We start from the raw sequence: 14059 nt of genomic DNA, 5'->3' as shown, positions 1-14059 counted from the left end.
GAAACTTCACTTTTTGTTTAACTTTTTGCTATCATTTTCCTAAATTTCAAAGCCAAACTTTTGCTCTGCAGGTAATGGCCTACCAAAATAAAAATCTGTCATTAATTAAAACTGCAACGTCTGTTCAAAAATCCAGAACTTTGTCCACAATTTTTCTTGCGCTTACCTTTTACTTATTGTGTACAGTCTCCTTCAAAATACTCTTCTCCAAAATTGATACATCACTCCCAACATTATTTCCACTTCCAGAAGCAGTCTTGGTATGCCTCTTGCTGGATCGTGCAATGTGCTGTCTGTGAATGTTGTTTTATCTCATCTATCATTGCAAATCTTCACCCAGCCAATGGGTTTTTCAACTTTGGCAATAAAAAATGTCTGCAGTGGCCAGGTCTGGAGAGTACAGGGGATGTGGCAGCACAGTGATTTCATTTTTTATTCAATATTCATGCACCAACAGGGATGAATGTGCAGGTGCGTTATCATGATGCAAGAGCTATGAATTGTCTCACTACATTTCAGGACGTTTCCTTCTCACATTTTCTTGTAGGTGTTGCAACATGTCCTGACAGTATCATTGATTAACATTTTGTCCCTGTGGCATGAATTCATGATGAACTAATCCATCAAAGTGAAAGAAAACTATCAGCACAGCTTTGACATTTGACCTGACCTGATGAGCTTCTTTTGGTCTTGGAAAACCTTTCCCAACCCATTGGTAAGATTAAACCTTGGTTCCAACATCATAACCATAGACCTACATCTCATCAGCAGTTACAGTTCTCTTAAGGACTATCTCATCCTTATTTGTGTGATCCAAAAGGTTTTCATTGATTGTGAGGTGCTGGTCTTTCTGGTCTTGACACATGAGCCATGGTATGAACTTTGCGGCAGCGTGATGCATTCCAAGATGCTGTGTCAGGATTTCATGACATGCTCCAACTGAAATGTTAAATTCTTCTGCAATCTCTCAGATGGTCAACCTTTGATTGGCATGCACAGTTTTGTTGATGCTCCTGACATGAGCGTCATCAGTAGATGTCGAAAGGCATCCTGAACAAGGGTAATCTTTAACTTTCATCTGGCCATTTTTAAATCATGTGAGCCATTGTGAGTATGGCTTAAGGACTCGTCATTGTAGGCTTCCTGCATCATTTGGTATGTCTCTGTAAAGGGTTTCTAGAGTTTCACGGAAAATTTAATGAAGACACATTGCCCTTCTAACTCCTCCACCTCAAAATTCACAGTGTTCTACTCAATACAGCACTGAACAATACTAACAGATGTACAGCACTGAAACTTCCAACAGTTACACATTAAACAGGTGTGTGCAGGGATGCCAACCATACTTTGCTCCAACACAGCATTGGTGGTCTGGAATTTTTTGAACAGACCATGTATATAGCAAATCAGCGTTTGTGCTGAGACCTGTACCATTTCATGAGCAACACTCTACCATTCAAGCCACCAGAGTATGCATCATTAATTGATTTAAAGCTAGAATCTGCTAATATTTCTCTCCTGTGTTTGCATGGCAGCACTCCCACATATTTTTCTAGATTAACACCCAAAGGTGTAAGGATATGGCAAAGAGTAGATTAGCCACAACCTACAGGATGGTCACAGAATATAACTATTAGTGTGAAGCAAAGAGTACACTAGAAATAATTCTCCTACGACACTCCAATTTTGTGCTTGGAGAAAACTTGAGTTATTGTCTCTTGTGGAAAATGATATATAATATGAGTATATTTCACGACCTGACACAAAGCTTCAATATTTACCTCCCAGGAGTACCCCTTTCAGCAAATGATCTAAGAAGAGTGATAGTTTCAGTCTGAAGAAATGGAGGAAGGAAGATTTGGGTTTAACATCCCATTGACAGTTTCATTATGAAACAGCCCCCTAGGTTGTGACAAAGTGAGTCTTTCTCTTTAAATGACCGTTGTAGTGCCATATTGACAAGAAATCTTTCTGTTGCGTAGATTATTTTGGGTCACTTAGGTCTGTGACTTAAGATCAGGTTGGCTTATTACAGGGAGAGACAGTCACTGTCATTTGTCACAATCGGAAGCCAAAGAAGAATGAAAAAAATTCTGTACCAATCAATTGCCATAATTTACACAATTTGAATGACTACCTATAATTATACTAGGAAGACTTGAGCTATTCAGAAATTATTATAGAACAGGCTAAATAATTAATAAGGGGTGTCAATAAAAATGTTATATAGTCCTGTAAGATATGTAGGAGAAACTCTGTTGAATATGGAGAAATGAAAAAAGGTATACCAGCTCACTGAAGCTTTGACTTAACCTATGAGGTACTGCAAATAGCTCAACTGATAGAACACTACCTGCAGAAGGCAAATATCTAGATTAAATTCATTATCCACCACAGTTGTAATCTGATAGAAAGGAACATATTCAGTATTCTCTAATGATTCTTGCACACACAGGCAGAGACAAGAATCACAAGCTACTTTTTAAACCAAGAAATATCAGTAGCTTGTTTGAAGAAAGATGGTGCCAAGTTAAAAAGCTTGGCATTATTACTAGTTTACCCAAAGTTTTTCTGATTAAGTTTTAAATTACAAACAGTCTATTTTGAAAAAGGTCTTCAAGAAGGACAACCATCTCCCTCAAAGTACACTATTGACTGTACTTATAAGTGCTGCAAAAACAAAGTACTGCTTGAAATACATAAGGTCTGCTTTTATATTCACTGCTATTTTCCAAAATAGTATGCCATAATAGGATTAGCTGATCACTATAATCAGTTACCTATGATTTGAATTTCAGTAGGAACTTGATTTATTATATAAACCTGTAATATATAGCCTTTTTGGCATAATCTAGGTTCAAAATTGGAGTCCTGAAATCTTCACTTATAAAATAATTTTTAAAACTTATTCCTTTAAATTTCAAATAAAATTAGTAGTATAAAAAATTAAATCCTGAGTAAACATGGAGGAAAGTTAGAGGAATGGGCTGTACTCATTTGTAGAGATTTTTCTCTTTAGTAATGGATAAAAATTTCACAGAAAGAAAGACAAAGCAGTGAATGCAATATTATGTGTCTGATGGAATCTGATGTGGATTTATGAATGAAAGCATTTAGATGTGCAAGTAACTTTAACCATGACTATCCACCTTTAAGTCTCATGTTATTATTATTATTATTATTATTATTACTACTATTATTTTATCATCAAGTAAAGCTGTAATCAACATGAAGATTGTTTTGAACACCACAGTGCTTTACTAGGCATGTTCCTGCTAAGGGTGGTATCCCAGATCATGTATACATGATCATTGATGGTATGCCTTTGCTTTCATCTGAACTTTGAGCTGAGTGACCCAGCCTCATTAAAAGGACACCTACAGGTTAATGTGAATTCTGAACCACAGTGTCACTTGGCATTTTTCACATAAACAAACATTTTCAGAGATGAAAGAAGTGGTAAGTGACAGATAAAAATCCTAGGATTGACCAGGGATCAAACCCTTGATCTTTGGAACTATAATCAGCACCACCAAGCCATGTTTTATTATTATTACTTTACTGTGGATTACATCCTAACACTATGACTACCTTCAACTACTTGCCTCAAGCCAGTGGCAGTGGATGAACAATTTATTGCAGACAGGTTCTAATGTCCTGGTACTTTTCCATAAAATATTGTATACAAAATCTGACACAAAAAGAAGGAGAGAAATGCAGGAAATTTGTGTGATTACCAAATACACTCTACAGCAACTGAATATGAGTTAGCTGTTGTGTTGGAGAGAGTCACCACAGTGAATAAAATAGTTTGACATCAGACCTAAAGGTGGCTGTTGATATGACAGCATAGGATGAGAAAGACATGCTGCCTCAGCATATTTAGTTGGTCACACATTGTGAGTGCCTGATGCAGGGGAACTCTCCATGGTTACACAGTCACTGGGCTTGTCACATGCTACCTTGATATGGTTGCAATGAGAGTACCTCAACTCCACCACCAGAGTCAGCTGCAGTGGGGAACAGTGCATTAATGACAAGGGTGCTGCCAACTGTATTGGACTATAATGGTGCAGTGAATCTTTCATAAATTCAGGACTGGAAGACAACAACCAACAAGCCGTGACTAGCTACACTATACAGAACCATCTCTTCATTGTAGGGCACAATGTCACTGGCTCACACATGTATTTCTGCTCACCGAACATCAAAGAGAATATATATTAGCATAGGGGTAGACACGCAGCTATTAGCTATTCAGGTTTGGTATAAGATCATGTGACTGATGAGCTGTGGCAAAAATTGGTATACACTGATGGATACTTATGATTATGTTAAAACACATTAAGATAGGACCTCCTTTCAGGCCAGTTTTGAAGGTATTCTCAGGTGAAGGTTGTTTATAAGCGGTGAAAAGGGATCCCTGGTCACTATTGAATAATAATGAACTCTACTATTTAATTCTGTGCATCTGTTCCTTCGCCTACAGTATACTGCACACGACTTATATTGTCAGTAAGCCAACACTTCTTCTGAACATTCTTGAAGCTTGTAAGAATGGTATAAGGAACCATACTTCATTAACATGGTATGACTGTGTTTCCTCCACATTACCAGACCTCAGTTCTACTGAAATCTGGCAGTTGAATGAGATACATGTGGCCTGGACACAGATGGATTAGTACGGCTCCTCAATGCTTTCAGTATTTTGTGGAGTCATTCTTGCAAAAGGGTGTTACATGATATTAAGTAGCTGCCTCTAATTCAGTTGCTCAACACTAAGTGTTCAGTTAAAGGTGCCTAACCTCAACGTAAGACTTAGTTGAGTCCATACAAATCCAAAATTATTCCTTCAAAACAGTTTTGCATTTCATTTTCCATGAGGATTCACAGGTTTGACATATTCATCATAGTGCAGAGCCCAAGAACACATTTGTAGTAAACTTGCTGTCCACAGGCACTTTTTTTCCAGGAGTTGTATATTCCACGCATAGATAAGTATGGACACTATATGTGAACCATCAGTGCACATGTGGTTCCAAATAATGTGTTATGGGTAGCCCATATTATTCTACATTTGCCGCCTGTGAAACAATACTATGCTGTGCAGCTCAGCTCAGCATATTTGTGATTCTGTTTTGAAATGGACAAAGGCATATTGAACATGTCATAACCTAAATACAAATAGCTGTACTGAAATTTACATGTTGAATAAAGTATCTGCATGCCATAGTTTGTAACTAATTCTTTTTCTTCATATAGTTCAATAATTGTCACCCTGTATCTTAAGCCCACCACCACCAATGGCCAGGATGGTGCTCCATACTGACTATCATTCTACAATATGAACACTGGTGTAAAAAGTTAAAGCAACAAAGTGCTATTTCCCCACCATGTATCTAATTCACAATACAATCATACAAACTGTCAATCAGATGTCTGTACGATCATGTTCTGCACGGAAGATGGCATTCCTGTCAATGGACAACCACACCAATAATGATGTCAAAGCATCTATGAAAGGAGGTAGTGTTTGCGAGGTAGCCTCACAGCCACAGTCGCTGTGTACACAGTCACAGATAGTGTAGTTTGGCACAGAGAAGATGCCTACTAGACTCTCTGCCATGGGAGCCCATAGAAGGAAAGTAAGCAGGACAGTCACAAACTGATTTGGCCCAATGGCTTAATGTGGATCATTCAGGTGTTTCTTGGATGTGGTGACAGTTTGTACTCTATCCCAAAGACCAAGGCAGGGCCAACCATATGTGATTTCAGATAAGAGGACCATTATTTGACTGTAAAGGGATGACACTACCGCCTTAGTACTGCACAGCAACTGGCACGTGAGCTCGCAGTATCCACTGAACATGTTATATCAAAGCAAACAGTGTGCAGAAGACTTTGGCAGAGCAGCCTTCATTATTGGAGACTTGCTGCATGTCTTCCTCTGATGCATCTTTGCAGAAGGAACATCAAGAGTGGAGTCATCAACATGCCACCTGGATGGTCCAACAGTGGGCCAATGTTGTTTTTAGAGAGGAGTCCTGGTTTAATCTGGAGAGCGATTCTCAATGGTTTCGAATCAGGAGGTACAATGTAACATGATTTTGGGACCCAAATATTGTGGAAAGAGACAGATATTGAGGAGGATGCCTAATGGTGTAGGCAGGGATTATGTTTACCACTCGAACTCCACTTCATGAAACTGTATGGGTGCATTGGCAAGGTTTAACTGCTGTCAGGTATTGTGACATGATCTTGGAACCTCATTTGTGGTTGTTGAGAGTTTCTGTGGGCCCAGACTTTGTACTGATAGATGATAATGCTCAACCTCATAGTGCACAGGTGGTTGATGTTTTCTTGGAAACAGAAGATATTACATGCATAGCATGGTCTGCTCACTCTCCTGGTTTGAATCCCATAGAGCATGTCTGGGATGCACTAGGGTGATGGCTTGCATTATGCTGGTATCAAGCAAACACTCGCCAAGATTGCGAGCAGCTCTGCAGGGAGAATGGGAGTTATTGCCTCAACATGAGACTGATGACATCATTCACAGTATGCCCCATTGTTGTCAGGCCTGTATTGCTGCCAGAGGTGGTCCCACCCCATACCAAGAACACTAACCAGTTGTTGTAATGTGTGTGCAAATCTATTAAGTCTGACAAATGAACAACATTTTTGTCTACCTTTACGCATGCTGCTGTTGTTTATGTTCTGTATTATTTACATTGTTTCTACTTTACTATCACCTATTTATACTGTTTTGAAAGAAAACAAAAGCAACATTGCAAAATTACATTTTGTTGCTTTAATTTTGGACACCAGTGTAAGTTAACTTAAGTCAAAACAGTAAGCCTCATATTAAAAATAAATAACTAAATAATTTATAGGGTTTTTATCTATTTCACCTGAGCAATTGGACCTAGTACACATCTGTACTACAAGAATAGTTTACAGGCACCAATTGCAACTGAACACCGATTATAACATGTGAATGTCATATCTGTTTCAAAAATGTAATTTTAGGTGATAATGTGGCATCAGACACTCAGCTTTGATAAATTACTGGCTCTTGAAGTCTTGTAAAATTAAGGAATTTTCTACACTGATATGACACATGTTTTCACTCAACTAATGACAGGATACATATATTGGAAAGCCTGTGTGTGAGCATAACAATCTTTTGCCAGCACTTCTGATGAAAAAACTGCTCTCTGCTGCAATATCTCAAGAGTAAAAACTAATAATAAGGACAAAACTAAATAAGAATAATCATGACTATTGTGGAGTTACATAGAAATTATCCATAAAACTCATGGAAAAATACAATTCAAGATGGATGCACAGTAGAACATTTACATACTCATTATAGCTTCAGTGATAGCTTATGTACAGTCCTGTTTCCTGTAATAGTAGTTAAAACAAATATTTCTCTAAAGGATTGTGCAGTCAGACACATTTTCCAAGATAGTCTGCTATAGTAGGATTAGCTAATGACTGTAATCAGTTACTTTCATGCTACCTTAATTACTAAATGGTGGGACAGGAGTAAACAAGGGCCTCAGTGAAACAATCATCCTATAATTAACTCAGAACACATTTAGAAGTCTACAGAAATTGTAAATCAGGATTCCTGAAAGAAGATCTCAGTCTGGTTATTCATGAATGCAGGTATCTTTTTTCACACAATATTCCATACTGGTGGGAAAGAAACATGGAGGAGCAAGTGAGAAAGTAAATGAAAAGTGGCACTCTGATTAAATGAAAAAGTGAACAACATTTAAAAATCCAAGAATAAAGAAATAAAAATGTGTTACAGACAGAATTGAGAACAACTATTTCAGAAATGAAAAACAATACATGAGGAATGGAAAGGCACAAAGAATCAGTGCAGATAGAAGCAAAAATTGTTGAAATAGAAGAAAAAGGCCCTGAAAATAAAACCTTCATCAAACAAATGCCAGGAAAAGTGCAACAGTTAGTATGAAAAATAGAAGAGATAAAAGCAGTTCAAAATGATGGAGAGAAAAGGAACTGTAGAAAAAATATTTCTCATCACTGAGTCCATGAAGCGATGTAAGAGAGAAAATATTGATTTTAGACAGAAATAAAAACAAAAGTTGGGGAGGTGTGTTAAATTTAGAAGCTTATAATGCAAAACAGTAGAAAGAGAGTAAATGACTGCAGCAGATACACATGCTGATAACAGAATACATAAAAATGAAAATTCAGAAAGGTGCACAAACTGATATTAATTGGCCAAGTGAGTGAGAAAATCATCTCAGAAACAGTATGTCTGTATGTAATTGAAGTTACATTTGTCTTCTTCATATAGTCTTGTCTCTATAATTCTACACATGAGAGAATAATTTCTGGACAAGAGGAGAAGATTTAAAACAGGCCAGCAAATAGAATTATGGTTCCTTGACAGGGTCACTATGAACAGCCAACTCCTCTTCACACCTGTGTGGCAAGGATTTGAAAGCTCAAAGATGAGTTTGTGAGCTACATTGTTCACCTCCTTCTGTCACAAGATGATCTGCTGTGACCAAGATTCTGATAAATTCTATCCAAAAGAACAGACACCACTCTCATACATACATTTTTTAACATTTCAGTGTGGATGCACAAATATCATGTGAAGTCCTGCAGGAATCAGTAGTTGGTTGAATATGTCTGACAGAACAGAAACCAGTCAAATAAATATATTTCTGTAAGAGCACAACAGCTCCTTGACATCTGTTTCAGTGCAGATGCAATAATAGTGTGCATACTCTTACAGGAATGAATAATTTGCGAGCAGGGGGTAAATGGACAAAGGGTGCTGCATTGCAGTGTATGATTAGTTGGAAATATTGGTTGGTCATGAACCATGTCTGGATGGCCAAAGCTGTTAAGGCACCCAACGCATGAGATGTGGTAAATCTGTCCAGCACAAATTTCCAACTTTCACCACTGCATTACCACAAGGCCCTATGTGGTTGAGAGTCATGAATTCCCCACACACCCCTTCCCTTCCCTTCCCCACTCTCTATTCCATATAAATATGTGCACCAGTCTCATCATTTCAAATTGTGTCTGTTGTGTCGGACATGTCCAATAGAACAGATACCACTCAAATGTATAGATTCCTGTGTAGTAGTCCAGATTGTTCTTATCCCCCTTCTTATGTAGTGGGTGAATGATGGCCATGGTTCTATGCTTGAGGAACTGTTTTGCTATACAAATTTTTGTTAGTGCCATGTGTAAGAATGTCTTGACTGTGTGATTTTAATATTTCTATGTTTCAACAAAAACCTGATCTACGTGCCTGATAATTTAATTTTTTTTATATTTTGAGTGCTTTTTCTACTTCTTGGAAAGTTGGAGGGGCTAATTTGTTAGGTTTGGTATTTATTGGTGTATTTACATTGGGTTACAAGAGTTCTTCATGTTCTTCACTGTTCAAAAGTTTATTAACTGCTTCTGTCATGATTTCAGCATTTTCTTTGTTACTGTGTGCCATTCTTCAATGTTCATCTCTCAGTATTAGCATGTCGTAGATGTTTCCCGAGGATTCTCAGTAGTCCCTGGAATTGGTTTTGTGGTAATTATCTTCTTTAGAGTTTATTATGAGTTTATGGAATCCTCTTTTGAGTCTCCTACTCTTCTGTGTGATTTTTTTATGCTGATGATATTTTATTCTGTTTGGTGTACTTGAAATTTTAATCATGCTTGGTGCCTTTCTTCATGGAATTAGTCATATTCTGGTGTCCACTATGCATGTTTTCTTCATGGGTTTAAGGGAGCAAGATTCTTCGATTGTTTATTTGGCTTGGTATCACTTCTTCTAGATAATCTGTTAATCTAATGTTTGTGTTGCTTGTTGGTATTTGTTGTATTTAATTAGATAATGTTGGTCATACACCCTCTTTGTTTTATTAGGTTTTTTCCATTCTTTATCTTTAACAGAGTGAATGTGATGTTAATTTTAAGTATGTAGTGTTCTGAGATTATGCCTACTCCTCTCACTGGTTTAAGATTGTAGATTTTCTTATGAAAATTTTTGTCTGTACAAACATGGTCTAGCTGCCACTCCCTCCTTTCTCTAGTCTGGATGTTTCCATGTTTTGAATTTATTAAAGCTGTAAAGAGCTTTGAATTACTACAGCTTTTGCAGCTACAGTCCATTATGCTCCCCCCACTCCCACACCTACCAAGCATTCAAGTTTTCAAATCAACCACATCCACCACTGACTAACCCTTTGAGTTACATTAGTCATTCTGTAGCTGCGAGAAGGTTGCGTAACTTCCATAACACCCCCTCAACTATAAGAGAAAAGATTACAATACAGTTAAAAACCTGGATCACTTTTGGTTCTGTTCAGTGTATTCTTTCCATTGTTCCTCACTTCTCTGTAAAGTAAATGGAAGCTCCATTTTTTTTCTCCTATGAGATTTTTCTCTTAGCTTTTTTACAATTATGTTAACAAATTAAGTGTTGTAATGAGTGCTCCCTATTGCATTGAAATGATAAAGAAAGAATGAGGAATTCAATGTTCTCCATTTCAATAAAAATACTGCAACTGATCCAGTATCAGGAATGTTACTGTAGTATGTATACTATAGTATATCCTAACAGCAACATATATGAGGTTAAGAAGTTACTGGAACAGGAAAGAAAGAAAGCTGTTCTCATTTTAAAACTGTTATTTAGACATTCCTTATAATTTGAAAACCCCATTTGCTTGTACACAGACATTCTCAAAGCAACCTGAAGTTTGTGTCACTGAAATATCACGCATGGTAACTGGGGCTGGAATGAAATGTGTGTGGTTTCATTATTTAGAGATAGTAATTTGATGGTTTGGGTTAGTTATTTTCAACTAGACGAACTGATTGTTCTGTTGCTGCAACAGCTCCCATCTGTGTGGTCTGTCTGTTTACACTTTCTGCAAGCTGAAGTTTCCACAGTTTGTTATCACAAAATGTGTATTATAGTAACATGAAATATAATGATTATATAGAATTACATGTGCTAGACATCCTATGATGAAATGTGTGACAGACAAAAACTAATTTAACAGTCTGAATGAAATATTCTCCAGACAACTAATTTGGCATTTTACCTCCACTTCTTAGCATATAAAAAACATATTACTTACAACCATTTGTCAAACAAAATGATATCATAAATGGAAGCATAATGGGTAAATTTTGCCATCTCATGTACTGCAATTTTTTCATCACAGACTAGAAAATTATTTCCACAAATAAGACTAGTGGAACCCATATCATATAAAGACTAGTGGGGTTAGTATCATAACCCCAAATAACATGTAATCATTTTCAAACAAACATGTTAGCCGGCTCTCTTTTAAACAATAACAGCTGATACATGGCCATTATGTAGAGGGAACATGAAGAAAGTGAATCCCCATATGTTTGCAATTGTTTGATTTCAGTGATGTGTTAAAGATCTTAGTGAAATATGATGACGCAAATAAGAGGTACCATTCCAATACACAGTTATTACAAATACAAATAAATAAGGTGAACAAAATAGTAACTATCTCTCCTATTTATAAAACTACAGTACTTTTCTGTGTCGGTGATAGAAACCTGTGTGTTTTTATACTATTGTACCTGATTATCATTCAGGAAAGAATAAACCTGTTCTAATTCATTATAATCATCAGTTTTCACTAGAGACCAAGAGTATATAACATATCATCGAAATGTAGTTACAGGAGTAACAGATCACTAAGTTCAATAGGGAACTCATTGATAGCTTCTCTATTGTAACATGATATGATTATGTAAACAACTGGGTGATGTACAAGTATGTAAACATTTGTTAATTAATAATGAATAATATGATGTGCAATTTTAGGGGAAACTATAGAGGCAAGCCTGAAGGATACTACCAAAGACACAATGTATATAGATAGATGTCTCAAAAAGCATAGAACATGATACGAGTTTCTCAATGAACCAAGAGATACTGAGTGGGGATTCCAAGATACTTCAACTACCTACTTCTATTTTCAAATTCAATAGTAATAATTACAATCCAATGTTACGAAACTATTAATCAAATCTGTATCCAACCTATTAATTCACATGCTTAAAAATGATTTACAGATGAATGATGACAGTTTCAACAGCTAAATTCAATACTGTCATACACTTACAGACAAAATCATCAGACCTCTGAAAGAAACAAAACCATAAAATAATCTTATGTAAAAATCTCAGTTGAGTATAAATGTATAATTCTCTTCTATTAGCTTATAAATGTATTCAGTACTAAAAATTATGACCATATAGCTACCTAGAAAAAAATATGCTTTCAGATATCAAATGATTAAGTCTCAGAGTGTATATTGCATGACTGTATGAATATACCCTGCACCAAATACATGTTTTAAAGGGTTTGCATACATCACTTCCAATACCATCTGTAGTTTAATAACAGGCTTCATCTACAGCACTGCTAAGCAGACATCAACATCCATCCATCTTTACAACACCCGGCCCAACTATATCAGTTTACTTACTGGATTCTTTTGTGTCAGCAACTTTGGTCCTGTCGCCTCTGACTTTAGCTCCTTGCACCCCACTCACCACCGATTTTGTAGGCATTTGTTTGGCTTTAACGGTGTGATGGGATTTGCCTTCTTCGGGTTTTAAGGGAGCAGAGCTACTTTTAGGACGGGAAGGACCTGTTGTGGTTAAGGAGGCTAGAAAAAGGTGAGAAGCAGTTGTAAAAAATATTAGCCTTCACAATCTAAAATCTGGCTCCAGCTACTTGAAAAATGTGAATTAATGTGTTTGAACACTAGCACATACAACATACATGACCAGACATACAAATTGCAACTATTAAACTAAGTTTCTAAACTCTTTTTCATTAAACAATTGACATTAATTTTGAAAGGAAATTGGCATTAGCAGAGAAACTTACAGTAATAAGCAACTTGTGTTTCAGAGCACAAATAAGCTCTTAACCTAAACATAAAAAAATAAATGTCATATCAAGGTGAGGTAACATATGTGATAGAAACATACAAACATCAATGAACAACCATTAGGTTGTCCACTGTTTCATTGTCCAGCTAGAACAGTGATAATGTGTCAGACTAAATCTGACTGAACAACTAATTAAGTGAATAACTAAATATAAAGAAATATTTCGTGTGCCCAGTGAAGAGATCACTAAAAGAATTCTCATCTCCAAATGATGACAGAAATGGGCAGCATCACATCACAAAAGGAACTATACTTCTAAAATGGGTGAATTATAAGGAAACATTCCAATTTAAAAGAAAATGGTGCTACCTACTGCACAACAATTATTAGGATCATAATACTCATCTGGCAAAAGATCATTCCCACTCTAAGTCTATAACTGAACATAACATACTGAATTATGGTTACGAGGGATATACCAGAACACATCTGTGCTACTACACAGCCAACAGGAAACACATACTGTTCTATACCTAAATGTGACAGGCATTAATTTTTTGAGACAAACACATGATAAGATTAATAACTACAGCAAATTCTATTTCAACCATTGTGACCAGTCTGAGCAATTTACCATCTTTCCTGCTTTTAAATTAGTGGTTAATATTATTTTCATGTAGCTGCATTACATATATCAAAAGGCCTTTTATGGTAATGCTGTGTTTAAACTAGCAATAATATTCCATTGTAATTTATGAAATGTTATTTTTTTAGTTTTAATGAGAACCCGTGGATTATTAATGTGCCTGATTTTAGAACAACAGTTGTTGTGTATTATGGGAAATAAAATGTTGTAACTTCAAGAAAATGTTCATTTGATAAGAGTTGAATTTTCTGATTAGCAGTTCTGCATTTTGAGGCTTATGAGAAAATTTATGATTTTTTTTAATCTGGGCAGTTAAAAGAAATTATTGGTAATAACTTAAATGAAGCACAAACAAACTGGAGAAAAAACTCTGACTTACTAACAATATAGAAGGTAAATAAGAGTATGAATGTGACTTCAAATCAAACACTTTACAGAATTTCTGGGCTGATAGGGTAT

At 36.2% G+C, this 14059-nt stretch overlaps 1 protein-coding gene across 1 annotated transcript in view; it reads right to left on the bottom strand.

Moving 5' to 3' along the window:
* The window catches only part of LOC126298052 (misshapen-like kinase 1), a 1491768-nt gene that overhangs the window by 73108 nt on the left and 1404601 nt on the right, over positions 1 to 14059 (bottom strand). The window contains exon 15 of the mRNA XM_049989371.1: positions 12543 to 12725. Within this exon, the coding sequence (XP_049845328.1) occupies positions 12543 to 12725 (183 nt within the window). The remainder of the gene's footprint in view (positions 1 to 12542; positions 12726 to 14059) is intronic.

This window comes from Schistocerca gregaria, chromosome X (assembly GCF_023897955.1).
Source record: "Schistocerca gregaria isolate iqSchGreg1 chromosome X, iqSchGreg1.2, whole genome shotgun sequence".
Classification (NCBI taxonomy): domain Eukaryota; kingdom Metazoa; phylum Arthropoda; class Insecta; order Orthoptera; family Acrididae; genus Schistocerca; species Schistocerca gregaria.
Note: the sequence above shows the minus strand (reverse complement) of the source record. Positions and strands in the feature narration are given on the sequence as shown.